This window comes from Amblyomma maculatum, chromosome 1, assembly GCF_055883805.1.
Source record: "Amblyomma maculatum isolate TAMU_Amacu chromosome 1, ASM5588380v1, whole genome shotgun sequence".
Lineage (NCBI taxonomy): Eukaryota > Metazoa > Arthropoda > Arachnida > Ixodida > Ixodidae > Amblyomma > Amblyomma maculatum.
Window position 1 is genome coordinate 60,800,118 of NC_139344.1, and position 27,492 is coordinate 60,827,609.

A 27,492-nucleotide genomic window follows, 5' to 3' on the forward strand; every position below is an offset into this window, starting at 1 on the left:
TGCTGTCGCCAGCGCCGCCGCATCTGCACTGACGTCACGGGCTGACGCTTGTCTATATACCGATGGACGACGTTAGTGCCAAGGTTGGTAAAAAGGAGGCTGGATACCAAGCAGTGGGTGAATGTGGCGTTGGCCCTAGGAATAGCAAGGGGTCTTATTAGTGGAGCTCTCAGAACACAACTTACGGATCATGAATACCTTTTCTAGCAAACGGAAGAATCGGAAGTGGACATGGAAAAGCCCTAATGGGGAGACTAAAAATAAAACTGACGCCATTTTCTAACTCTGGCATTGTGCAGGATGTAGAGCTATAGGAAATGTGCGATGCAGTGACGACAGGATGCTAAGAAATCGAATTAGTCTAGATTTCAAGAGGGAACAGAGCAGTTTAGTAAGGAAGAAGTTCATCAGCGAATTAGCTGTGAGAGGGAAGCTATACAAATTCGGAATCTCTCTACATAACAGATATTCAGATTTGACCGAGGAAGACTAACTTAGGGTAGAAGCTCGGAGATATCATTACTTAGTGAGCGGTAAAAGTAGGCTGCAGTGTAGTTAAACGTGATACCGGTAAACTGTCCAAGCAGACTGAAGATCTGATTAAGAGAAGCCGAAGTATGAAAGCCTCCAACAGAGAGGGCAAAACTGGCACAGCCATCAAAGCTTATCAACAGGTGTAAAAACAGTTAACGAGACATTGTAAACCATCAAAGCTAATCAACAGATCTAAAAACAGTTAATGAGACATTGTAAAATAAAAGCGCGGAAACGACAGGACTCTGGCAAGAAGACCGCCCAGTGTTGCCTTCTTATTCTCCGTCCTGCCCTGCAGCGGTTTTATTTTACAATGGCGTGAAGTGTCCCACATAAGGGAGTATAATATGGAGAAAATCGAGCATGCTCTAAAGAAGGGTGGTGGCCTGAAAGTGTTACAAGGAGGAATTGAGGCATAGGCAAAAATTAGGTGTATGCGCTGGTTGACAAGACAGGAAATGTCATTACTAATATGGACGGGATAGTCAAAGTAAACGACGAGTTCTATACTGACCTATACAGTAGCCGAAGTAGTCAGGAAAATAATGAGATTGGCTGTAGGAAAGATCAGATCAACTTTCCGCCAGTAACGAAGAACGAGGTTAAGAAAGCTTTAGAAGCTATGTGAGGGGGGGGGGGGGGGGGTCGGCGGGGATATCCTGCTTGAAAAACTGGCCACCCTGTATACGTAATGCCTGGTGACATGGACGTTATAGGAACCTTGGAAGACCCTAACATTATCGTAATCTATAAGAAAGAGAACGCTAAGGACTTCAAAAACTACAGAAAAATAAGCTTACTATGAGTTCCGTACAAGATATTTACTAAGGTAATCGCTAACAGAATGAGGGCAACCTTAGCCTTCAATCAACCAAAGGATCAAGCAGGTTTTCGGAAAGGGTACTTTACCGTCTATGACATCCGTACTATATGAACGAGGTGATAGAAAAAAGCTCGGAATATAACCAATCACTGTACACAGCATTCATTGGTTACGAGAAAGCATTTTACTCAGTCGAAACTGTTATGTTCGGGACGTGGGAGCCCCGTGAGTGAGGAACCTCTCAATTTAATTGCAGGGTAGAGGACTGCGTTTATTATGCTTTTGGGAGAAATTAGAAGTGAGGGAAAGAAAGAAATGCGAGCGCTTGTAAAGAAAGCATTGCCTCTTGTGCCTTGGTCGCGCACACGGTCCGAGGACGGTCGAGTTCCAAGGAAACGTACGGCTCGGGTTTCGTTGGCCCGCGCGTCGTTGTCGCGGGCAGTGGGGACACCTGCTGGTCTTCGAAACGGCCGGCTCGCGCGGGAGGATATTTTTGCAGATCTTGAGTGCGCAATCACGTGGCACAAAGGTGACATAGAGCTACGCCACTTCTGCGTGTCTTGTCAATATATATATATATATATATATATATATATATATATATATATATATATATATATATATATATATATATATATATATATATTCTGTTGGGGTAGTGAGAAAGGCGCTTGGCCGTCGGAGCGCGGCTTCGAGCTGGAGAGGGGAGAGCGCACTCAACAGCTCGCACGCTCTCTGGCTAGCCAACGTAGACAGCGTGGTTTCAAACGAATAACGGCTTGGAGCTGTCCTCGGCAAAGCAATATGCACGCTTGCTTCATTTCTTCTTTTTATTTTTCCCTAGCTGTGAGGTATGGGCTGGTTTGGCCTGAGCGGCAGCGGAGGCAGTGCTGAAGATTTGCTGTGCGCGTGTACTTGGCTCAATCGGTGATACTATATATATATATATATATATATATATGCAGTGACGTAAAATGGTTTGTCCATAAGCTGAGCAACACCTTATAATTTCACAGCTTAATTCCAAACATCAATTCGTTGTCGCGCAATTGATGCTCTCATGCAGTTAAAGTTATTTACTTTTTGCTACTGCACAACTGCTGCATATTTGTGGGCGCTCGTGGTGTGTGCAAAGAACTCATGCGCCGGTACTCAATATATTTGCGGCCCCGCATAAGGTCTCTACACTTGCACGTTTTCATTGTAGTGAGGAAGCTAACTCACAATCCCTGCAACGCGCTGCGAAGAAGCAGACTTGCGACTCGAAGTCCCTGCGTCGCTTCAAATACCAGCTTTAACCCCGCCAGACCACCGGAAGAAAAGAACGAAAGCAAAAGACTGCGAACGCTCACTCATTCCCCCGGGGGAGGAAAATTCTCATAGTCATGTCGGGGGAAGGGAGAAGACTAAACAAACTGCCGCGAGCGCTTCCTCCTACGAGTGGAAAAAACAACTCCGCGAGAAACTCCTACGTGACGTGTAGGCAACGTCAGCCATGTGTCACGTGACTGCGGATCGAGGATCTGCAAAAACAATCTCCCGGCTTGCGCGTGTAAGGAGGCATTGCAACTGGAGCGGCCGTGCGTCCATTTGCTAGGAGGCGGAGTGGCCGTGCATCGGTTCGCATACACAACTGAAACATCTGCAGTCATGATGGCATTGCGAAATCAGGGCTTACATGAGCCATACGTGAAAGTACTGGAAGATATCTATATAGTGGCTGTACAGCAACCATATTTCTTCGTAAAGAAAGTAATAAAATTCCCGTAAAAAAAGGTGTTGGTCAAGGAGACACGATCTCTCCACTACTATTCACAGCTTGCTTAGAGGAAATATTCAGGTTTGGAATGGAAGCAGTTACGGATAATGGTTGATGGAGGATACTTCAGTAATCTGCAGTTCGCTGATGACATTGCCTTGCTAAGTAACTCAGGAGATGAACTGTAAATAATGATTAATGACCTGGACAGTAAAATCAGAGGTATACCTAAAAAACAGTATGCAGAAGGTTAAGATAATGGTCAACAGCCTAGGGAAGGAATAGGCAGCGAAGCACTGGAAAATAGTAGACGCATATGTCTAGTTAGGACAGGTAGTAACCGCATACCTGGACTACGAAATGGAAATAACTAAGAGAATAAGAATGAATGGAGCGCATTTGGCAAACTCGCAGATAATGACTAGCAGCTTACCGGTATCGCTCAAGACTCTAGAGGAAAGTATACAACAGTTGCATCTTACCTGTACCCACCTATGGGGCTGAAACATAGAGGCTAACCAAGAGGGTTCTACTTAGGTTGAGGACAACAGAGGGAGGTATGGAACGAAAAATTGTAGGTGTAACATTCAGACAGGAAACGTGTAGAGTGAATCAGAGAATAACCCGAGGTAATTAGTCCAAACCAAGGAGAAGAAACAGGCACGGGCAGGACATTTAATGAGAAGAAAATACAAGCAATGGTCGCTAACGGTTCTAAAGTGGATTATAAGGAAAAGAAAACGCCGCAGGAGGCGCCAAGAATTTAGGTGGACGGATGAGCTTAAGTATACTTCACAGGGATCAAGTGGATGCAGCTATCACAGAAACCGGGTAAATTGGAGAAATATGGGAGGCGTCTTCACCCTGCAGTGGATATAATTCGGCTGATGATGATGACTTATGCAAGATGTGCAAGCCAGACGTTGCGCTTGCGTGAGTAAGCTATTTGCACCAAGAAAGGTTCACTGTCTCGTCCAAAAGCGTGCAATATTTGTGAAAGCATATGCGCACGAATGAATCCCTAGTGATTAGCTAGGTCTTCAATTCAGTGTATAGGACAACTTGCTTACTGTAATTATTGCGCTCTAGGCTGGCTGTTTAACGATAAATTACTTATTTTTAAGGCCCATATGCTGCTAAGTGAAGCATAGTAGTTTTCTTTTCTTTCTTTTTTTTTCTTTTTTTTTTTACGTTCACGAAATTCTATACGCCAGTTTCAGCGGGAAAGCGTAGTGTTAACGGCAGCGTTAAAGAAGGGCTTCGGACCGTTTGTTAAAATGGGGCAGCGTGTTTTTTTTTTTTTTTTTTTTTTTTTTTTTTTTTTTTTTTTTTTTTTTTTACTTAAGCTGATCAGACGACACTCCGCCGGCTCATCGGCTGTACGGTCGGTCGTAACAGCACCCATTATAGATACCCGCACTAAGTGACCAGCGTATATACGCAGGACACCGGCGGTCTCAGGCGCACTGTTCTCTTTATGTTCTACACAATTTTCTCTTTATGCGTGCCATTTATGCTGACCCAGGATTCAAGCGCGTCTTCGTGTTTTCGAGGTACGCAGTTTAGCGTATACATAGTGTTCTGTGTAGAAAGAGCAGAGGAATTTAGTAAAAGTCATTTCGAAAGGAATTTATACTTTTGCTGCGAAATTATTTGCCTAGTTTAATTCATTACATTACTGAATTACTAGACCCGAAAGGTAGTCCGTTACATTACAAATTACTGGCAAAAGTAATTAAATTACAGTAATTCATTTACGGTCGTGTCTGCCTGGGAAGCCTTGATTTCGTTCATAGTCCAAATACTCTCTCTGGTCTCGAATGGTAAGTGCTGTTGGACACTGAATCTGCATGACCGCACGGTCATGCAGGAATGCTAGCGCCTCTCCAACCGTTGGTCCTGGGTTGCGGTCCATCCGAAACCAGAACGTTTCCGGAAAAGGCCAACCCAGAACTGTAGGCGTCAGAGGCATATGGCTCGTCACACGCAACGCCGTTGCACTGCGCTTTCGCTTCTCGCTCGAGTGCTGTGCCATGTAACCTCAGGTAGTCGAAACGATCCAGAACTCTACCCTAAGACGTCTCTCATAGTTCATGTCACTTGAAGACATCGCACCTCACATACAACCCGTCGCGATCCATGCCCCAAATAGCGTGTCATGCCGATCAGTAATTTCCTGCAGATGCCCCGGACAGCGCCCGGAGTAGAGAGCGCGGCTGAAGTTCGCAAAGTCAGAAGAATGTTCGAGAATTGATATCAGCCAGCATAGGGCAACCGGCTTTGACCTCCGGCATCCGTCCCCCGATACACCAACGATAAATGTTTCCAATTAGCCTAAACAGCGTCTTTTTGCAGGTGCAATTCCTTTTTCCTATTACTTGGGCATCACTAACTTGGTTAGAGTCGCGAAACGCGCAGCTTTTACGCCACGCCTCGGCAGGATGTATGGTCGCCAGTGCAGTGCGGACGAAGCGGTAAGCCCAGTTATGTATCTGCAAAACACTCTGGTGCGTGCTATCAGAGGAGGAGGAAATGAGGGTGAATCTATAATAATTTCGTTCTGCAGATTAATTTGCTATCATGCATTACCAGCTGCACGAATTCGGTTTCAGCCCTGCTGTTTGTTTTTCATTGCCTTATTTCAGAAACAATGCATCTGTAACCTTCTGTGGAGTTACGTATATACGTATACCTATAACTATAGGTATATCTATATACCAGTAGCTATATGTTATACTACAGGTATAGTTAGGTAGGTTATAGGTATAATTTACTTTTGTTACGTCGGCAGCCTTGGAACTGAACTCAAATGACCAGCGAGCTCACTCTGCACACGGGCACCTTGTTTTTCGCTGTCATAAAAGAGCGGCCGCCACGGCCGGGATTTAATCCCGCATCCTTGGGTTCAGTAGTCAAGCGTCCTGAGACACTGCGGCAGGGCAAAGAAAGAGGTGTCGTAGAGCAGGGCTCCGGAATAGTTGCGACCACCTGGGCATCTATAAAGTGCACTGATATCGCACAATATCTCGCAGCGCGCGGTTGCGTATCTCCCCTATCGAAGCCCGGCGCAGTATCTCTCACAATTCTCGATGAACACCTCAACCGCGTAGTAACTGAATGGGAAGAGAGCTGCTATATTGGATGGCTATGGGTTAAATTCCGTCCACCCGGGGATATATATTGTGCACTGTTATCACACAGCATAAGGACGCTTTTGTGTTTCGTCTCCATCCAAAACACGGCCGCCGCGATCGGGTTCGTGCCGGGCTCCTTAATTACTCTTAAACCACTGAGCCACCACGGCTGGTGCTTTCGCTCGTTAATCAGGTGTAAGTAGAGCTGAAGCCCCACCATTTTTGTGAATAGAGAAGTGCCGCACGTAGCGCCGACAAGCGAAGGTTTTATGTACAGGGGTAGTCAAAAGTTCCCACGCCGCGGGTTCTGCTTCTGGTTGGCATATATTCTGCCACTTGAGATCCCATTGGAGCAGTCAGGTATTTCGGAGGTTAGAAGAATGCTTCTTGTACACTGCACAGATATTTTGAGACTTGGGGCTGTCGTAGATGCCTAACTATATAGTGCTCAGAAGAAGACCTGGGAACCTTTGACTACCCCTGTACCTTCCAAGGTTTAGGCTGCACTTTTGCCGTCTGATTTGCGAGGTAAAAGTGTACAAGCAGTTTGGAAAGAAAACATACTCGTTACGATTGGGACATGTAACTGTAATGCACACAGTTGCCAGCCTCCGTGGCGCTTGTACTTGCGAGAACGGGCTGTGATGCCTGTGTTTGTTTTCGTTTTTTCTACATTAGAAGAGCCTTTTCTTTCTTTAACGCGTCACTACAGTCATGCGGAGAAGCCAGCGTTGTGATGCGCATCAGTTTGGTTTATCAGCTGTGATCATCCTTCTCTACACACCTGCAACGTTGCATCTCCAGCCACTGATGCTTTGTTTCGGTCTCCAGGGTGTTTGTTACAGTTTGATGAAATTTGTATCGCTTCGTTTGTGATGTGTTTTTTTTTTCTTTATGCCGTTCCGAGCTTGCTTCTTTAATGTTTTTTTTTTTTTTTTTTTTTCTGATTGAATCCGAGCGTTGCTAACATGTAGTAAGTGTCCGCGGTGTCTGCAAGCATACTGTTGATGTATAGGCAGAGTGCTCTTGCTGGTTTTAATACTTATGTGTCTGTATACCCCTTTCATTAATGTCCATCAGGCCACTTTAGGTACTCCAAATAAATAAACTCTCAGAATATGTCTTTGAAAATATCATGTAAAAGTGTAGGAGTGCTGTTCGCATTATCGAACACCCGTTCAGAGGCACATTCGATATATCGAACTGCGCGCTGTTCCACAAGGGGTTCTTATCCTTATGGTGTCCTGAGGAGAGCACTGCACAGGCCTGATTTTCCGGCCCGGGCCTGGCCCCATCGTTTGAAGTCCGAGCCCAGCCTGGGCCCGTAGCTCCAAGCCCGGGCCCGACCAGGCCTCATGCTGACACGGAGCAGGTCTGAATCGGGTCCGTGCTTCCGAAACTCGGCCCGATCCAGGCCCGCTGTACTACCAAGGCTCTTAATTGGGCTAGTTGGTTGCTAGATTCGGATGTAGTGGCTAGCGGACGAGGAACTGTCCACCTACTTTCTGTATGTGTCTTCCACGTGCGCTAGCCACTATGTGCGAAGCGAGATTGTAAACTTACCAATAATATTGTACGTGCTAAGAGCCGTAAGTAATTCTCTGTTATCTAAATTGTTGAATTAGCGCTTGTAGGTATCCTGTTCAATTTTTTCTTTTTTTTCCTTTGGTCATGACTGTATTTCATGTGTAATATTTTACTTTACTACTATGGTGTGTACTTCTTATGTAACCAACCCACTCCCATCTTACTCCTGAATAGGAGTGACAACATTGTTAAAATAAATAATACTGCTTAAATGGTGCATAATAACAAATCAAGATGGGAGAGAAATCTGACAGCGGAGAAGCGCACTGTGATAGTACCGGCAGAAGCAAATTCTTGGTCAAGAAATTTTTGGCATATTCTAATTGAAGCTACTGTGTACAGTGCACAATTAAGAGCCATGGTATAAAGGCATTTTAGATATAGCTCCTTATTAGCAATTAGCGATTGGGGCAAGTTATTTGCTTAATCATACACAAAGCCTACCCCGGGCAGCTATTCCATAGGAACCTGTGTGAGTAAGAGCAGGAAAAAAAAAAAATCTACATATTCTTATGAAGAAATATTGGCCGCACTTCGCCTCTCTATGGAGATGATGAGCAAAAAGCCTGTTTATTGAGCACATACATGTGTTTGAATACCCGAAGATTCCTAAAGTAGTACACTCTTATTCAATGATGCTTCTCGCAACGTAGGGATGTTTCCCTTTTCTTTTTCTTTTTTCGGTTTGTGGGGAGGGGGAGGTGAAGCCATGCAAAGGCTATCTTTGAATCGATTGCTGCCTGCTGAGCAGTAGATTAAACGTCCTTCTCCGGCGGCTCTTATGAAGCTTCAGATGTGCAGTCTTAAGTGGCAACACAATATCGAGAAGATACAAGAGCATGCTAGATCCGACGGAGAGTGCTCTTTGATTGCTGAAAAATTCCAAGCTAGCTGTGTTACGTACTTTAGTAGGCGCGTGCTCATGTAAACGAGTCGTGTTTTATGCGTTACAGCGCTCTATATAAGAACTAGTAGACCGCGCTGCAGCTGGGTTTTGCGCTCTTTCCACGCTTTCGAATCGTTGAACTCCGCCGGTCGTGCGCGCCCAAATTTAATTGGACAGACAACCTAGTACCGCTGATTAAACTCGGTTTACAAATGAGGTTTCTCTAATTCGGCGTTAACAAGCATACTATTAGCGGTTTATTCATAACCTGAATGATTTTAGTGCCGGTGCTCCTTCATTTCCAAAAGGAGCCGTACACAGCTAGCCCCAGGCCGGTCTGGGCCCACCACTTCAAGCGCGGACTCGGCTCAAGCCCGTAACATCAATCCCGAGCCCAACCCGGGCCCGGCTCAGCCCGCGGGCAGGGTCCGGATTTTCGGGCCGGCCCGAACCCGTGCAGTGCACTAGTCCCAGGATCATTTTTCGTGCGCGGAGCCGGGTCGGCTGCGTAGCCTTGGGCGCCTGTTGGCAGCTATAACTTTGTAAAACCGCAAGTCCGATTTAAAACGGCCTTCGGCTGGCATGCTTTTTTTTTCCGATATTCGATATTCGGAAGCCGATATTCGATACACTGGTTATCATGCGGCAAAGCCAGCCTTGCTGATTGAAAGCTTGAAGGAGAAGCTGAAATCACTTATGCCTTATTTGAGCTGAGTTATTGTTACGTCTACAGTGTGCTCGTGTTCGCGAGCAGGACGCATAGGTGCGCCCCTCTTTCAGACGCCTGGGGCAGTGACGGTCGACGCGCGGGTGCGCGCACGTCACCTCGCGAAATGCTGCACCCACGGCAAGCTGCCAGTACGCCAGCAGGACGCGTATCGCAACAAAAAGCGCGCCACTAGCGTGGGGGCATAGTATGCGCGCTTCTACATTGCATAAAAACATACCTATTAGCACATTTTATATATCGAATTATCGATATATCGAACTATTTTGTGATCCTCTCGTAATTGGGATCGACAGTAACAAGATTCTGGCAAGCGGCAATGCACGTGACTAAGCTAGCGGAGGGTTCCCGCTGAGATTCACAATGATGAGGCCAGTGAGTAATTTCACGAAGCAGAGTTCCTGATTTTATAAGGTAACTGATGAGCGCAAACAGTAGAAGATCCACGGAGAAGAGAACAGGACAGGCGCTCATGAACCAACTATGCCCTGCCGAAATTTTTTTGAAGTTCCTTTCTCGTTCCGTGGGCCCCTCATTTTCTGTGTTTTTTCCATATTCTTCTCCCGGTATCAACGCATTGCTTAGCCATATCGTCCATGCCACTTGCTGAGCACAACTATAGGGGTTCTCCCTACGCAAAGGAGTTGTCCCAGATGTGTCTTATTTTGATTCTGTGTCACCTTCATGGGCCCATGTGTGCAAACTAGTTCGCTTGGAGCTTTGGAGACAAGTCCGCCTGTACCAAGACTGGCTTTGCCATTCTGTGGATCCTGAATGGCTTGCCTTTAGGAGGTATTGTGCGTTTGCACGTCTTGCTGGCCAGCTTACGGGGGCTGGATGGAATGTTATGTTAAAGGATCTATGCCGCACTGGTAAAAACACAAATAGGAACTCATGAACCAACTAGGCCCAACCGAACTTTTATCACAGCTCCTGATATGATTGCATTCGTTACCCTAGACTGGGCATGTCGTTGATTCGGCTTTCAGATAGATTTTTTTTTTTAAATAAAAAATCAAACAACACGAAAGCAGCTTCTGCACTTCGGTGAAACGACCAGGCGCACACGAAGCTAGGGAATCATTGAAGCCCAATATTTCATTTATTGGTATTAGAGTCATTAGAGTTAGCGTGCATGTTTCTATTGAACGCTTATAGGCGATACTATTCTTTTCTTCAGTGTTACAAAATTTTTCTCGTGCGCAGGAAAATTTTTGCTTCCGAATTTCTAACTCCGGATTTCTTCCACTCTACCCCCCGATCCCGAGATGTTGCGTTGTGAGGAAAAGCATCAATGCCATCATTATTCTAGACGGTGGTGAAAGAAAAAAAAACATTAAAGATCACTGCAGAATCTGCATGGGAATAATGCTAAAGCACGGATGCTACTGTTGGTCGCTTCTGGTCGCTTCTGGTTGCTTCGAGTTGCTTAATTCACTTCTTGTTTACCCATTTCAGTCTTTGGTTCTTTCAAATTGTGCGCCAATCTCTTCCTAATCTCCTTTTCTTGCTCTACTTCCGGTTGCGTGATGTCACATCCTTGAGGTCACATTAACTTTTTGTTTATCCATTTTAGTCTTCGGTACTTTCAAATTGCGCGCCAATCCCTTTCTATGCACTTTTTTGGCTTGACTTCAGATTGCGTGACGTCACATCTTTGACGTCACCCTAATTGACTAATTTAATTAACTATTTTAGTATTTGATACATTCAAATGTGGCGCCAAGCCATTGGCTAATGACACATTTTTCCCCTTTACTTTTACATTTTTGCCTCTAAATAATTACCTAATTAATTTATGGCCTGAATATTTTTTTGGACACATTACGTCACCCTCTATCGATTGGCCCCACTCATTAACCTCTACCACTTCTCAATTACAACTGCTGCGTGCACGATTTTGCCTGTTTTGACTCAAAATAATTACCTAATTAACTTATAGGCCTAATTATTTTATCAGACGTACATTACGTGCATCACCCACAATCGACTGACACCACTGATTAATTTGTACCACTTCTCAATTGCTCACAACTGCTGCGGACACGATTTTGCGGACAGAAATCTGCGAACACAGCGAAGTAATGCTTTCGCATTAAAAAAAAATGCAATTTCCGCACATTAGACACCTTAAACTCGTCCAGTGATAAAACTCGTCTAGCTGCGCTTTCTAACCCGTTACGCAGAAACATGCTTGCTTGACTTCCGCTGTACAGTTTCAGCATAGGCGCGAAGAGGAGGAAACAACTTTATTTAACGCATTACTGGGCCATGGTAACGAATGTCCTGGGCCATGGTCACCAAGGCCAACTGATTTTTCAGCTGCTTAGATGCTAACCAAGCCCACCGCGTTGGGGGAGGAGGGTGTGGAAAGTGGGATGATTGAATTGCGAGAGGACATGAAAACATGCAATGTTCTAAGTTTTCACAGTGTTCGGAACAATTTGGGCATGCGGGGGAATGTCTGAATCGGTATAGAAACGATCTGGCAGGAGTAAGCAGAGCATTTAGTTGTATGCGTCTAAGAATGCGTATTTGCGTGGTAGTTAAAGATTTATCAGGACGAAGAGTTTCTCTAATGTTGTCATAGTGAATGTTGATTTCTTTTTTGTAGTGGAAGAGTAGTGTCTCACGTGGGTGAATAAGGCGCCCGGTGTTGTGGTTCGTGGGCGAATCGATGCGCTACCTCATTGCCTGGGATTCCAGCGTGACCAGGAATCCCCCTCATTGTGACAGTGTAGGGACGTATAGTTTGGTGAGAGCTCTATGCAGATCATCCCTCGATGTATTCGTATCGTGACGTGACGAGTGTCACTGAACGGAGACGCTGAGGTATTAACTGTGGCGGAGACGAACGATCTATATTTACACCCCGTCGCTGTGTAAGACGAAAGTTGATATGGTGAGCCGGGAGGCTTTCTTACTAACCTCTTCATTAAAGTGAAGCGAGTTTAGCTATTGAAAGCAGACACACATCTCACAGCAGCTTCAACCTCAGCAGCTCCAACGGAAACGATTTATTACATCATGGTACATATCATATTCGGCACATTTCATGGAAATTAGAGCATTACGAGTTCAACAATATTGGCAACCAGAAAGGAAATACACAGGTACTGGGCATACTACAAACAGAAAAATAAGAAAGGGACACAGACTCCAGCAAACTGCGAGCATACACAGGTTGAACCTAAACATCGAGTCGACTGATTAAATTCTAGCGTCACCGAGAACGGGTCAAGACTGTCCAATAACATTCGGAAAAAGTAATGACAATGTTAAGGCTTCTTCGCACAGCTTTCTACAATCAGGTTTTGAATTTCTGCTGCCTTAGCCCATGGCCTGCTCATCATCGTTGAATTCTGTATGAGAACGCAGCGTGGGTTTTCCCTTAGGGGACGTTTTCTACTTTCAAGCAGTAGTTCGGCGTTGAACACCTGCCGAACTCGTAAATGCCGTCATCATCCCCCGCCCCCTTTTCCTTCCCCGACGCGGATTCACGGCAGCGTCTGATGTCGGATTCATTGCGTCGTCTCTGTCCTGAGTGACTACGCCTCCTCGACCCGGAATCGCGGCGGCGTCTCTTGTCGGATTCGCTTCATCGTCTCTTCCCAGATTTTCTGCCCCTGGAGTCACTCCGCAGTCTGGTATCGGAGTGATCGTGTCGGCTCTGTCCAGGCTGGCTGTGCCTTCTCGACCTGGATTTACTGGGGCGTCTAGGCCTGGATTCACGGCCACGTGCCGTCCCAGGTGGAGTGTGCCTTTTATTAATGGCACACTCCACCTGTGGCGGCACGTATCGGTCATACGGTACAGCTCTCGAACACTGCGTCCAGCCATACCATTTGAAGCTCACCGGATAGTTATGTTCGAAGCTATACGCCACCTGTCGATGTGACGAACTGTTATCCCGTTCGAACAGAGCACTGCAACGGAGCGTCGATGGCAGACTATAGTTCGCAAATCCGCTGGAACGATAGGCACCCTCTAAGAACTCACGGCAGCCGTCCAAGTCTCCTTCGTCGCATGTGGAGCCGAAGTAATAACGTTGAATCCCGCAGGAGCCGCGGTAGTATCACACTCACCGGAGTAATGGCCGCCATTAAGCGACCGGCGATCACCGACGCTGTCGTGGTTCATAACGTTTTAGTCGCAGTAGAAGCTGTCGGGACGCAGAAATCAGGCGAATCTCTTTGCAGACGAATAACCTCCACCCAGGCAGATCTCTGTCAATTGTACCTACGTTGAACCCCCCGATGGGATTGGGATGGAGCGCATTTTGCAAGCACTCGCAGATTATGACTAGCAGCTTACCGGTATCGCTCAAGAGGAAAGTATACAACAGTTGCATCTTACCTGTACTCACCTATGGAGCTGAAACGTGGAGGCTAACCAAGAGGGTTCTACCTAAGTTGAGGACAACGTAAAGGGCTATGGAGCGGAAAATGGTAGGGGTAACATTAAGAGATAGGAAGCGTGCAGATTGGGTCGGAGAAATAACTCAAGTTACTGAAATTCTAGTGGAAATCAAGAATAAGAAATGGGCATGGGCGGGACACGTAGCGTGAAGAGAGGATAACCGATGGTCGCTTAGGGTAACAAACTGGATTCCAAGGGAAGGAAAGCGTAGCAGAAGGCGGCAGAAAGTTAGGTGGGCGGATGAGTTTAAGAAGTTCGCAGGGGTCAGCTGGATGCAGCTAGCACAGAACCGGGTTAATTGAAAGACTATGGGAGAGGCCTTCGCCCTGCAGTGGGTATAGTCAGGCTGATAATAATGATGGTGATGATGATGATGATGAACCCCCCGGCCGCTTAGATGTAGTATCTTACGATCGAACAAAGCGACCGACATGTTCAAACAGCACAAGCTAGAAAGCGGCGGGTAAACAGCGCCAGAGGCACAAAATATTCCTTATTACATCGAATATGCCTAGATGGCGTCAGTTGTGCTGTTTAAGAAACGGCTGTTTATTCCTTTGATAAATCCAACCTCCACTCCAATAACCCTTTTTTTTCCCCCTTGAAATCCTGCCCAGCTACGGTGTGAAGAGGGCCGTTACTTAACTTTTCAATGTATATGTGAATATTGAACCTTCTTTTTGCTTCCGTGCAGTCAGGTACCCTGTGTGGTATGATCATGATCGCTCGTCTCACGTCACTTTGGAACAGGCGCTTTTGATTTGAACAGGCGTGGGTGCAAAGCTAACCGCTGTCGAAATAGCTTGTACTCATCGGCGTCTTTGACACAGCTGTGCAGTCACACAACGTGCGCCGCCCTCAGAGGTAGTTAAGTGTCGTTTGTTCCGTAGTCAATCACGCGCCAATTCATGCGCTTCTTGATAGACGCAATGGTGGCGCCAAAGGAAATTCGACCAATTCGAGAAAGCTACCCGTGGGTCGTCCTTGCACGTGCGAACATCGGCCGATCTGAGCGGCTCCCTGTCCTCGTGCGACAGCTGTCTTCACGCTTTTCGCAACTCCCAAGTGTTTATGGCCTTTAGTCATCACCAGACTCCGAAAGTTTGCTGGTTATAGCACTTTCAGACCGGGGCAAGACCAGGGCAAGGAGACCGGGGCAAGGATAATTAAACACGTTTTAGGGTCTTCTCCTATACATGAGCGCGTGTGCGGGCGTGTGTGAAAAAGAGAGAGGGAAGGGGAGAGAGAGAGGGAGCGAGTGACGACTTTATATATCTCAAATTGGAAGGGTGAATGGGGAGGGATTGCTGGGAAGGCCTCCGCTATCCTCTGAGCCCTCTATATCCAGGATCTCCTGAAGATCAGGCGCTGTGTTGCGCAGGGCAGTCCCCCACTGCTCCTTGGAATGAATGTTGAGTGATTTTGGTGGGACGTGTCGAAAACAGCCCCACTTGATGCGGTCAAGGCTGGCTCTGGCCGAGAAGAAATTACAAGCTGGGGAGGAATAGGTCGGTGGATGAAATGAGGTGGCGGAAGTCAGTAGTGTGAAATTTGCGTCTGAAGTGACGGCATAGAATAACGTGATAACGAGGTCTGGCTGTGTGCCGGGGGATACACACTTAAGGCGATCGAGGCGGTAATGGCGTGTCGCCGACATATTTTATGAAAGGAGAGGAGGTGGTCCCGCACAGCAGATTGGGCCGCATGACCGAAGACGGACTCCAAGGCCTGCGTCCGGACAGTGCAACCTCGGGAGCAGGCATGGACCTCTGTGCGGTGGCCCAGAGAAGTGTGATAGAGTGGGTTGGAGGTTGTTTTAGGAAAAGGGACAAAGCTGGACGGGATATCTGACCCGCGTCGAAATTATGGATAGCGAATTTAGAATCTCTGACTGTGGTGGTAATGTAGGGATTGGTCAGAGCTTGAGCTTTGCACGGACTCGGGCCCGTACAGAGGGCCGGCGTCCGACTTTCATTCAGAAATGAAGAGTGAAGCCTACACAACTGCGACGTTGCAACGACGACACGGATGAACTATATATCCACGGTGCGCGCTCTGAAAATGTTAAGCTTCATTGACTGATCTATTTATTTGCTTATGAGCTCGCCGCGGTAGCTTAGTGGAAAAGACCGGGGTACCCAGGTTTGATCCTAGCCTCGGCTGCGGCATGTCACTTCAGGCGGAAGGCATGGCAGCCATGGGTTTTGTGTGGTGTCAGTGCTCGGTGAAGAAAATTCCAGTGGGTTGGATTGATCCGGAGCCCTTTGTTTCGGCGTTGACCACTGTCCGAGTCTCCTTGGACCCTTGAGCCCCAGAAACATAACCTTTGTTTTATAGCTGCATTTTTCTCACGTGAGGAAGTTTGCGAACAAAGGTACGTTTGGTTTTCTTTTTGATCCGCTTACAGGAACGCTTCGACGTAAACAAAACTACCACAAAAGCTCGTTAGTAATCGCGAAATGAGAGAAAGCTTGACTGAGCCATTTGAAGATCGCGTCGATCAGCGTATTCACGGTTACAGGCGGCCACGTTGAACGACGCCAGCAGCCAGACACCGCTTTCGCGTGTTCTAAAGCGCGAAACTCAGATGCTGCTGTAGTGTTGTGTGGCGTAGAGTAACTCTTCGCTCTAAAGTACAGAGCAAAGCTGGCTGGAGCTGTTTCAGCTATCAGTGAACGCACACAGTCTTTTCTGCCAAAAAGCGCCGCGCACCTGCTCAGTTTTACCGCTCGAGAGTGACCATTGGAAGCCTCATACAAGCCTCATACAATCCCCTAGACGGATTACATTACTAATTTATGTGATTACCGAAGTAAAATAAAAAAAAAAAGAAGACAAAGTACAATCCCCAATGCTTTCCTTGGCCTTGCCGACTGTTGGTTTCTTTCCTTCATGTATTATAACGAGTATCCTCATTTCCCCTTCATTTATCTGCTTGATCCTCTGACACGATAGTGATTGCATGGTTTAGCAATATCGTACACGGTTTTGACGGTTTGAATTAGGCGGTCGCTCAATTAGGCGAAGGAGTAGCAAAAGCGCCTTTAACACCACCTTTTCGTTTTGAAATTTATAAAAAAATTATTTTAAGTTTGTTTTCGGGGAAACGAAGGCGCACTGCTGGGTGGTCAACCAGCGCGCCTTTTCATTCTGATTTATATATATCAGTTCAGTTCAGGCGTTCAGTCGTGTCCGACTCTTCGTGACCCTATGGACCATGTCACGCCACACTTTCCGGTCTCTCACTATCTTCCTAATATCACATAACTTCATCTGCAGTGCCTCGAGGATGCCATCTAACCATCGCGTTCGCAGCCTACCCCTTCTCCGGCGACCCTCAACCTTTCCCAACATCAAATCTTTCTCCAGCGACTCCTCTCTTCTCATCAGATGACCAACGTAGCTGAGCTTTAACTTTAGAATTTGACCGTCCAATGAGCAGTCAGGGTTTATGGTCGACAATATCGACTGATTTGATCTTCTGTCAGTCCAAGGAACTCTCAAGAGTCTTCGCCAGCACCACAATTCAAACGCGTCAATTCTTCGGCGGTCAGCCTTTTTCAGTCCAACTCTCGCATCCATACATCACAACTGGAAAGACCATAGCACGAGTTATACGGATCTTGGTTGGCAGACTAATGTCTCTGCTCTTTACTAGGCGGTCAAGGCTAACCATTGCTCTCTTTCCCAGAAGCAGGCGTCTCCTAATTTCATGGCTGCAGTCTCCTTCCGAGGTAATCTTGGAGCCCAAGAAGAGAAAATCTGTCACAGCTTCCATTTCTTGTCCGTTGATGCTCCAGGACTTGATAGGGCAAGACGCCATGATCTTTGTCTTTTTAACGTTCAGTTTAAGCTTAAACTTCTCACTCTCTTCTTGTACGCGCATCAGAAGGCTCTTGAGTTCTACTTCACTTTCTGCCATTAAAGTGGTATCATCCGCATATCTGAGGCTGTTGATACGTTTTCCAGCAATCTTCACTCCATCTGAAGACCCGTCCAGCCCGGCCTTCATCATGATGCACTCTGCATATAGGTTAAATAGGCAGGGCGACAGTATGCAGCCTTGCCTCACTCCTTTCTCAATCGGAAACCAATCAGTAAGACCATGCCCAGTTCTGACTGTGGCCTCTTGCCCTTACAGGTTCCTGAGGAGACAGATGAAGTGAATTGGAACTCCCATCTCTTGGAGAGCTTGCCACAATCTGCTGTGATCTACGCAGTCAAATGCTTTCGCATAATCAATAAAGCAGAAGTAGATGGGTTTCTGGAACTCTCTTGCTTTTTCCATGATCCAGTGAAGGTTGGCAATTTGGTCTCTAGTTCCTCTGCCCTTGCGAAACCCAGCTTGCACGTCCGGAAGCTCCCGATCCACATACTGCTGCAGCCTACCTTGGAGGATTTTCAACATCACCTTGCTAGCATGCGAAATAAGCGCGATCGTGCGGTAGTTGGAACAATCTTTGGCACTGCCTTTCTTTGGAATGGGGATGTAAACTGACCTCCTCCAATCCTGTGGCCATTGCAGGGTTGTCCAAATCTTCTGACATAATGTATGCAGAATGTTAACAGCGTCATGGTTGAGGTTTTGCAGCAACTTAGCTGGAATGCCATCAATTCCGCTAGCTTTGTTCTTAGCAAGGCTGGCTAAGGCCAATTCAACTTCACTCTTCAGGATGCCCGGCTCGAGATCAGTAATCGCAACCGTCTTATGTTGGGTTTGCACATTCGGGTCCTTCTTGTACAGTTCTTCTGTGTATTCCTGCCACCTTTTCTTTATCTCTGAGGCTTCAGTGAGGTCCTTGCCTCGTTTGTCCTTTATCACGCCCAGCTTAGCACAGAAGCTTCCTTTGATATCTTTGATTGTCTTATACAGAGCCCTTGTGTTCCGTAATTGGCTGTTGTCCTCAACTGCTTGGCACTGTATGTTCAGGAAGGCATTCTTATCTCTCCTTGCTATTTTCTGAAAATCCGCATTGAGAACCTTGTATCTTTCTCTTTCCCCCATAACTTTTGCCATCCTCCTTTCCTCAGCTATTTGCAAAGCCTCTTCAGATAACCAGTTTGCTTTCTTGCATTTCTTTTGCTTTGGAACTACCTTAGTAGCAACTTCTTGTATTATATCACGAACATCAGTCCACATCTCTTGGGGCTCTCTGTCTTCTAGATCTAATTCTTGAAATCGATTCCTCACTTCCACAGCATATTCTAATGGAATTTATATATATAGATATACATATATATATATATATATATATATATATATACCGGGTGTCCCAGCTAACTTGAACCAAGGGGTACAAAATAATGTATTTGAGGTAGGTCAGTGAAACCAATTGCATTCAACTGCCAGCCTCCTTGCGCACTACAGGCAATTTTTTGTTTTGCAATTACTTAATTAGCTAATTATGTTAATTTATCTAATTTATTAAATATCGACTTTAGACCAAACATATAAATTGGAAAGTTGTAGACCACCTTCAGAAACCCCCATTTCACAAATTGCGATAAAGAAAGTCGCACTTGTACCTTTTTTTTCCGGGCTCAGAAGAAAGCCCGCGAAATACAAATAATACCACGTGACTAGCGCATTTGTGCGCCGCGATTTTGGTGCTCTCAGTCGTGGTTTGAGCGAACGAAATCAGCTGCGGCCGTGTCTTCTTGGCCCCGTTAAAGCGGCAGGCCGATATGCCTGCGATGGCTTCTTCGCCCGCGTCAGACAGGCGGCCCACATGACGGTGCAGTAGCAGCGAGAGCGGCGAGCCGACACCACCAACATTCTAACAAGGCCTCCTCCTCTCCCATCAGCGAACGTCACGACAAACGAATGAGCGATAAGGTATCAGCCACTGAATCTGCGCATTACAGGCTTGGGTAAAGGGGCGAGATGACATCATGGGACTCGACTAAAGTTAGCGCTGCACCTTCATTTGCCGGTTTTTTATCGCCATCCGCCTGTCGTGATGTAGGCTGCCGCGGTGCGCAGGCCTGGCCAAAATCGCGGTGGCGACGGGCGAGCTCGAGCTCGCTCGAACCATCGCCAACATTTCTGCCTGCCGCTGCAACGGGACCATCGGGTCACAGCCGCAGCTTATGTCGTTCGCTCAAACCACGACTGAGAGCACTCAATCGCGGCGCACAAATGCGCGTCACGTGGTATTATTTGTATTTCGCGGGCTTTCTTCTGAGCCCGGAAAAAAAGATACACGTGAGATTTTCTTTATCGCAATTTGTAAAATGGGGGTTTCTGAAGGTGCTCTACAACTTTCCAATTTACATGTTTGGTCTAAAGTCGATATTTAATAAATTAGATAAATTAACATAATTAGCTAATTAAGTAATTGCAAAACAAAAAATTGCCAGTAGTGCGCAAGGAGGCTGGCAGTTGAATGCAATTGGTTTCGCTGACCTACCTCAAATACATTATTTTGTAACCCTTGGTTCAAGTTAGCTGGGACACCCGGTATATATATATATATATATATATATATATATATATATATATATATATATATATATTATTTTGTTTCTGTTGGGGCTTTTGGGGTAGAGATGGCGCAGTATTTGACTACTTTTCACATTACAATACTATATATCTAAGACAGAAATTTTGACGTTAATTAGTACAACTGACAGCGTATGTCGAATGGGCAAAATAGTCGCGAATTTACTACGTTCACATAGGCCTTCTGAGGTGTAATGAAACACATTTCTGTGTAGTTGAAAGCTTGAAAACAAATTCAGCGTAAATGGAGAGCTGAAGAGAACCCGTAATGTGAGGCCAGATAGGCTCAATTGAGCCTTTGAACACTGTGCATGAGAGAAGCCCCGCCCCTTTAGCCTTGGCTGCTAACATGTTGCATAACCACAGAAAACTGTCTACGAGTGTTTAACCTAAATACCTTATTAACATTAATCGCCCAAGGGGAAATCGCGAATTAGTTTCCAGTCGCGTTGGTGTAAACAAAGCTTCAGTCTGAAAAAAATGGCAAATAATTTTTAGCTTTTTCTTTCTCTCTCTCTTTTCTGTTGCGGCCAGTACTCCCCCCACATTCCCACACACATTTGTCTTGATTAACACTTCGCCTGGCCGTTGCAGCAGTTTAAATTCGACATTAACTGCTTACTGTCTAGCTTGCATGCGAAAATGAGCAGGTGTTTGACAACACATCATTAGCGTGCTCAGGCACGATTGTATTTCGAAACGCAATCAAGCCAATCGTCTTGTCTCGGTAATGTGAAATGAATCGAGACAAAAACTATTTCTGTATGCATGGCAATCGCCGTCTGCCGATCTTTAAGTAGAGGTGTAGCAGACTACAAGCGCGAGCCAATCAGCCAATCCTAATGCGAACATAGCGCTACTGCTCTACTACGCTTCGCAGCTTCGCAGACGAAGGTACGCGCGCGGTTTGTAATGGGGCTCCAGATACGTGAAAATAAAATCAAATAATCACAAAGAATGTCACAGTAAATTTTAGTGACATTATGCAGTTTTTATGTTCGCAGGTAATATTAGCTTTTTCCCGCCCTTAGCCGCATTTTCAGCGTCGTATGCTAGCTTGTTGAGCACGCAGCAATAACAGTAGAAACACGGCACAAAGCAGCATGGAGAAATCATCGAAGGTAAGATCAACGCTGGTTCCAGCGCTTTTTTGCGGTGTGCGTACACGTACATTGCAAAGTTTTGTGTACAAGGAAAATATTTGAGAACTGAAGCCCCGTTATTATTTCATGGAGGGGGTTTACTGAGAACGTTTGAGTGCAAGACGACGGAAGGATCAAAGTGGACGAGACGCAGCCTTGTCCAATTTGTTTTCCTTCGGTAGTCTGCCTCTTTTGCGTCGTATGCTGCAACTTAACTAGTTGATCATGCACCAGTGAGCCTGCAACAAGTTCTAGCGATAAGAATGATAAGAACAGGCTCTCTAGCGTTGTTTTTAGCCGCACAAAACGCTCGGTCTCTTGTAGACCCAGACGCGGCTGCGGGCGCGTTTCAGTGTAGTCGCACGTTTATGCGCACAGGGCCTTGCCTTTTTGCTTTTAGCATACTGTTGGCTATAAATTTATCCGAAATAGAACGCGGTTGGGGTTTTGTTTCGCGTACTGCTCGTATTGCATCTGCTTATCCATGCAGGTCGAACTGTGGGACTCCGCGTTCTCGCAGATCCACTTCGTGGAACGAAATGACGGCTGGTTGTCTGCTGAACGCTCCGAGGTTCGTTTCGCATTACGAATGTGGTTACGTGTGCATGCTTGTTTACCTTTCGTCTTGTAAAAACATGTGGCAGTCTTCCCAACCTGGAGACTGCCTTTCTTTTGACCCTACATTGGAATAAGAACAGTGGTTTGTTTGTCTACAAAGAAAAAGGGTGTTCCTATTTAGAGCTGGCCGCACTAGGCAGAGTCAGCTTCTTCTGACCAAGTTAGTACACCTTGAAATGTTTGTAGTAATACCTATGTCAGAGCTTACAGAAGTGCAAGATGGTACTTGTACAGAGTTGACCAGTTTGATTACCTCGAATGCTCTGCCACCAGTACCTCAATCTCTAGATGGCTGTAGCAGGAGTCCCTTTTGAAAAATTTTCACAAATGTGTGACATAGCTCACTATTGCGGAGAAAGTCTCATCAAAGTCTTTTGGTACTCAGTAGCTGCAAAGTGTCTGTGTGTTGCTGTAGGAAAACATCTCCCGCCTAGAATCAGTGCACCATGTTTCTTCACTGATTAGGGAACACAGCTTGCAGTTAGACGTGGAAGTTGGTATCATTCTTGCATGCATGCATAGCAATGTGCATTAATTAACAAACACAAACTTTCTTGCTTTGCTGCCCTGTGAAACACATGGTAAGTACATAACAGTTGTACAGAAGTTCTGTTTGTGTTAGTAAATTTTGTGTGTGTGTGTGTGTGTGTGTGTGTGTGTGTGTGCGTGCGTGTGTGTGTGTGTGTGCGTGCGTGCGTGCGTGCGTGCGTGTGTGTGTGTGTGTGTGTGTGTGTGTGTGTGTGTGTGTGTGTGTGTGTGTGTGTGTGTGTGTGTGTGCGTGCGTGCGTGCGTGCGTGCGTGCGTGCGTGTGTGTGTGTGTGTGTGTACGTGCGTGTGTGTGTGTGCGTGCAAAAATAGTTAATGCTTTGTTTTACTGACTGTATTTTGCTGTTTAGCAAACTTGGGGAGGTACCTTTTTCCAGAAGCATAATCTTTAGGGCGTGGGAGTGCAACACTTATCAAAGCACAGCGCAACCAGAGCACACTGCAATGAATGGTGTTACCACAGTGTTATGCTTCAGGTTTTTTTTAATCTTGGATTAATATTCTGATGTATTGCTATCTGTGCCGTCATGTTGCTCAGTATTGATCTGTATTTTTGCAGTAGAATTTTGCTGTTATTGACATTTTGTCCTCTGTGCCCCCCTTTTTTTGTTCTAGCAATGCAGTAGGTGATATGTACCGAGTGTTCCAGCTACAGTTAACCGCTGCTTTTTAAAAACAGCAGATTGCCCTAGTCCAGCAAAACCAAGTGAAGGCTGTCAAATTGTGTGCTTTAGTCTGCAATATATTTAATTCCTTGAAGCTTATTCATTAGTAATGACTAATTAGCTTCTGGCTGCGGCAGCTACTTTTCGATGTAGCTTATATGCTGTGCATTGTCGGTGCACATTAAAGAACCCCAGGTGGTCGAAATTTTTGGAGCCCTCCACTACGGCATCTCATAGCCTGAGTTGCTTTGGGACATTATACCCATAAACCATCCAACCAACCAGCTGACCAATGACCAATTATTTAACTTAATCACCAGCTTTACCAGTATTGTATATTCAAAAGTTGGAGATAGTCTTTTAGAACGGCTGACTAAATTGTTTGCACCAAGGTACCATTTACATAAAGTAGCTCTTTCACTGATCTTAAAAGGTAACTCCTCACAATACAATACTTTCTGCATGACAGCGGTGCTGCTGTAGCTTCCCACGACGCATACTCTGAAAACAAAACATTATTTTTTGCGGAGAGCTGTCCTTGACGGGGTCTTTGCAAGGAGAGATGGACCTGCAGCAGTTATTTGATGCGTAAATGGTACCTTCATGCAAGCATACCAGTCAGCTGCTTTTCAAGATCTATAAATTGCAGGGATGGAAGTGCTTTTTTAATTGCTCCAATTCTCCAAACCACTTTCCCTTCTCCATCCTGCTCCATAATGCAATATTGCTCTAGAACTGCTCCAAACTGGCTATTTTGATTTTCTGCCATCAAACTTAGCAGAACACGGGAATAATGTCATTGCACCAATGGCAAAGATATAACTCATCTTGCACTGGGCTTAATACAAATGAAGTTTTTGCAAGGGAAGAAAGCATGGAGCATAATAAATATAGTATAATATAATATAGTAAATTTAGTATGAGCCACCAGTGATTGGCAATAATTGCGGGAAAAAAAATGCACTGTGCATGTGACGTAGCACCCCCTCTCAGCCTTTTGAATCGCTGGTGGAGAGAAGCGAGATCAGCAAGCGAAGCAGCTAGCGCAAACTACTGTGAGCTGTTAGGAAGAAAGCTTGTCCCGACTGCAAGAACTGTATGAGTTATTCTAATGGTTCTGCTGTCAGAACAAGCAGGTGCTAGAAAAAACCATACTTGAAGTGTTATGGGTTGGTACGCCAAAGCTGTGAATCACTAGGCAGCTTCAAGATTGTTGGAAAGGCATACGGAATTTATCGCCAAAATATTGAAAATGAGCCCCAGCATTGCTCAAGCAAAGAACTATAGGCAGGAGGCAATGACGTAAAAAAGCTGTAGAATGGAAAGGCTACCCCTCAAAGCCATCTCTCTATATCCCAAAGCTGCTCCAATATACCCGAGCCTGCTATCACCCCTGTAGACCTCCATCATACTTACAAATGGACAAGACGATCGACGCTGTGTTGCGGTCATCTCCGATCCCATGGTAGGCAAAAAGCAACGGAGCGGCACTGGCGCCAAGCTTGTCGAGGGGCTTTATTGGGGTCTGAAGGCGCCTTTTTTGCAGACCAAATATCCATGTGCTCAGGAATTTATCAGCTAAGGTATAGGATCGAAAGGGATCATGTAGTACCCCATATCTTGGGGCTTTGAGGTGTATTCTAAATAAGGAAAGTAAAGTAGGTATGCACAAGATAGGGAACAGATATGTCATCTCTAAATTATTGGTACTACTTGAGAGCTCATTGAAGTGGTAGACTTGACGTGTTATATATCTTTACATGCTTTAGCCGTTTGTCTTGTCAGAGATGAGTGGAAGGTTGGAAAGGCATTGAACTTGCATAAAAAGGAATCAGGTTGGACATTTTTTATTTCAGAAAAAGAAAACTGCAATTATCAAAGGTGTTTGATCTTAGAAACGTGCTTCAAAACTCATTTCATTGCTCCAAAGCTGCTCCAAAATGGCTTTACTACTGCTCCAAAAGCTGCTCCAATGCTCAATCCTGCTTCCACCCATGAAATTGTGAAATGACACATTGTTTCTGAGTCAAAAGGTAGAGAATTAGTCTGTGCTTATTGACTTTGAAAAGTGCAAAAAAAAAAAATGCTGCGAAGAAGGGCACGTGGCTCAACAGCTGTCTCTACTGGGCTGGGACAATCCATACTTTTTAAAAGCTTTGTTACCTTGGTTTAGTTTAGAGGGTTTAACATCCCAAAGCAACTCAGGCTATGAGAGACGCTGTAGTGGATGGGTCCGAAAGTTTCGACCACCTGGGTTTCCTTAACTTGCACTGACAGCACATGGGCACCTTGCTTTTTGCCTCCATACTTAATTACCTTCACCCGGGACACATGATATAGTATGGTTGAATTGTCGCTAATAAAACAGTTGGTAGCCAGTTGCTATGTTTCCTTCACATTCTTTGCCATCATTGTCTAATTGTGCTCTGCTTGAGCAACTCTTTATTCTACTCCTTACATTTAGATATCTCTGTGCAAGAAAAGCCAGCCAGATAATGACTGTTACTTGTTTCACTTATCTTCAGGCTATGCAAGGAAGGCTGAAGAATGCCTCTAAAAAGCGGCTACCAGATGTTTTATCGCCGGAAGCCGGAGCTTTGGAAAGTGAACATGATGACTTGACAACTGGTGAGCCAAATTTCACTATGTGGGCTTTCTTTAAGCTCCTCTCAGCTCTTTGATTGGTCTATAGGTTCGTTGCGATCTGTTTCTAAATTTAGTGTTGTGACAGCACTTGAAGAAAACAAAGGACATTAAGGTGAACATTTTTAGTATGCAATGGCACAAGAAGTATTGCAGTCATAGTTAAAGTGTTTGGTATGTCGGCATAGTGTTATTGACAGTTGACGTCATCTATGAATGGGTGGCACTACATAGACACTTGAACTAAGCCTTTAATCCTGGACAAACTTTATTCACCACCTACCAAGTAACTAGTCCCAGGAAAGAAAGAAGCCAACAGTCGGCGAGGTCAAGGAAAGCATTGGGGATTGTATTTTGTCTTTTTTTTTTAATTTTTACTTTGATAGTCACATAAATTAGTAATGTAATCTCTTTAAGGGTGGTGGTGGTGAAAACGTTTAATAAAATATGGAGTTACATGAAAGTTGCTCTGGGGTCAGGCTTAGTGCCCTTCCCCTCACAAACACTAGGTGGAGTCCCTAGTACGTGACCCCAGTGGCTTCCGCTGCCGCCATTGCTCTTTTGACCAAGGCCTTTTGGGCTTTCAGGTCGGAGCAGGCGAGTAGGGTCGCCTCCCAGTCCTCCCGGGGTGGTGGTTTGGTTAGGTGCAAAGGCAGGGTTGGAAGGGCACGCCCACACCATGTGGAAAAGGTCCGAGGACATTTCCCCGCAGTGTGGGCACTCCCCGGAGAAGGCACTGTCAAAGTGTTTATAAGTGACGCCGGGCATATCATAGTATTCGTAAGGAGGCGAAGAAACACGCGTTCCTCCGCTCTTGTTAACCCTTTACACGGGTGGGGGTAAATATTGTGTCATGTTTTGGTACAGCTGCGTAATTTCTCTGAAAGTGTAGGCTGGTGTAAATTCTTCTGAGGAGGAAGGAGACGAGGTTGCCCGGTTAGAAAGCGCGCAGGCAGCGGCATCTGCTGCCTCATTTCTTTCTAGCCCAGAATGGGCCGGAGCCCAGACTATGAAGCGGCGGGATGGACTTTCCACGTACGAGCTGTTTTGCAGTAGTCGGTAGATCAGGTCCGAGCTGTTTTTTAGTAGCCGGTAGGCCAGGTACGGGACCCAGCCCTGTTGAAAGTTCCTACACGCCCCTCGCGAGTCCGTTATGATTGTTTTGGAATCAGAATGTGTTGCTGCTAACGCAATGGCGACCTCCTCTGCCTGTGTTACGCTTCGGGCTTTAAATGCGAGCCCGTTTACCGTTTTGGACTCGTGGATCACTGCCGCCGTGTACCACCCGCCTTGGTGCGGGCCGGACGCGTCCACATAGTACACTCCGTGTTTCCCTTCGTAGTGATGAGCTAAGGCCTCTGCCCTGGCCATGCGCCTACCCACGTGGTCGTCCTTGGACATATTAGTGGGGAGTGGTTTTACGTGCAGGGCGTATCGCCACTCATGGGGAAGCCTTACTCTTTCCTCGGTTACAGTCGTGTGTTGTATGTGTAGACTGGTTAATAGG

General features: G+C 45.8%; 1 protein-coding gene across 5 annotated transcripts in view; it reads left to right on the forward strand.

The window, feature by feature from the left end:
- The window catches only part of LOC146202546 (uncharacterized), a 215,239-nt gene that overhangs the window by 57,684 nt on the left and 130,063 nt on the right, over positions 1–27,492 (forward strand). For 3 of the 5 annotated variants that reach the window (XM_084588219.1, XM_084588218.1, XM_084588221.1), the window contains exons 2-3: positions 22,004–22,084; positions 25,868–25,970. In XM_084588219.1, the coding sequence (XP_084444345.1) occupies positions 22,004–22,084; positions 25,868–25,970 (184 nt within the window). Of the gene's footprint in view, positions 1–21,236; positions 21,493–21,827; positions 22,085–25,867; positions 25,971–27,492 lie in introns of those variants that run through there. The other 2 variants (XM_084588220.1, XM_084588222.1) reach the window with 2 other exon arrangements.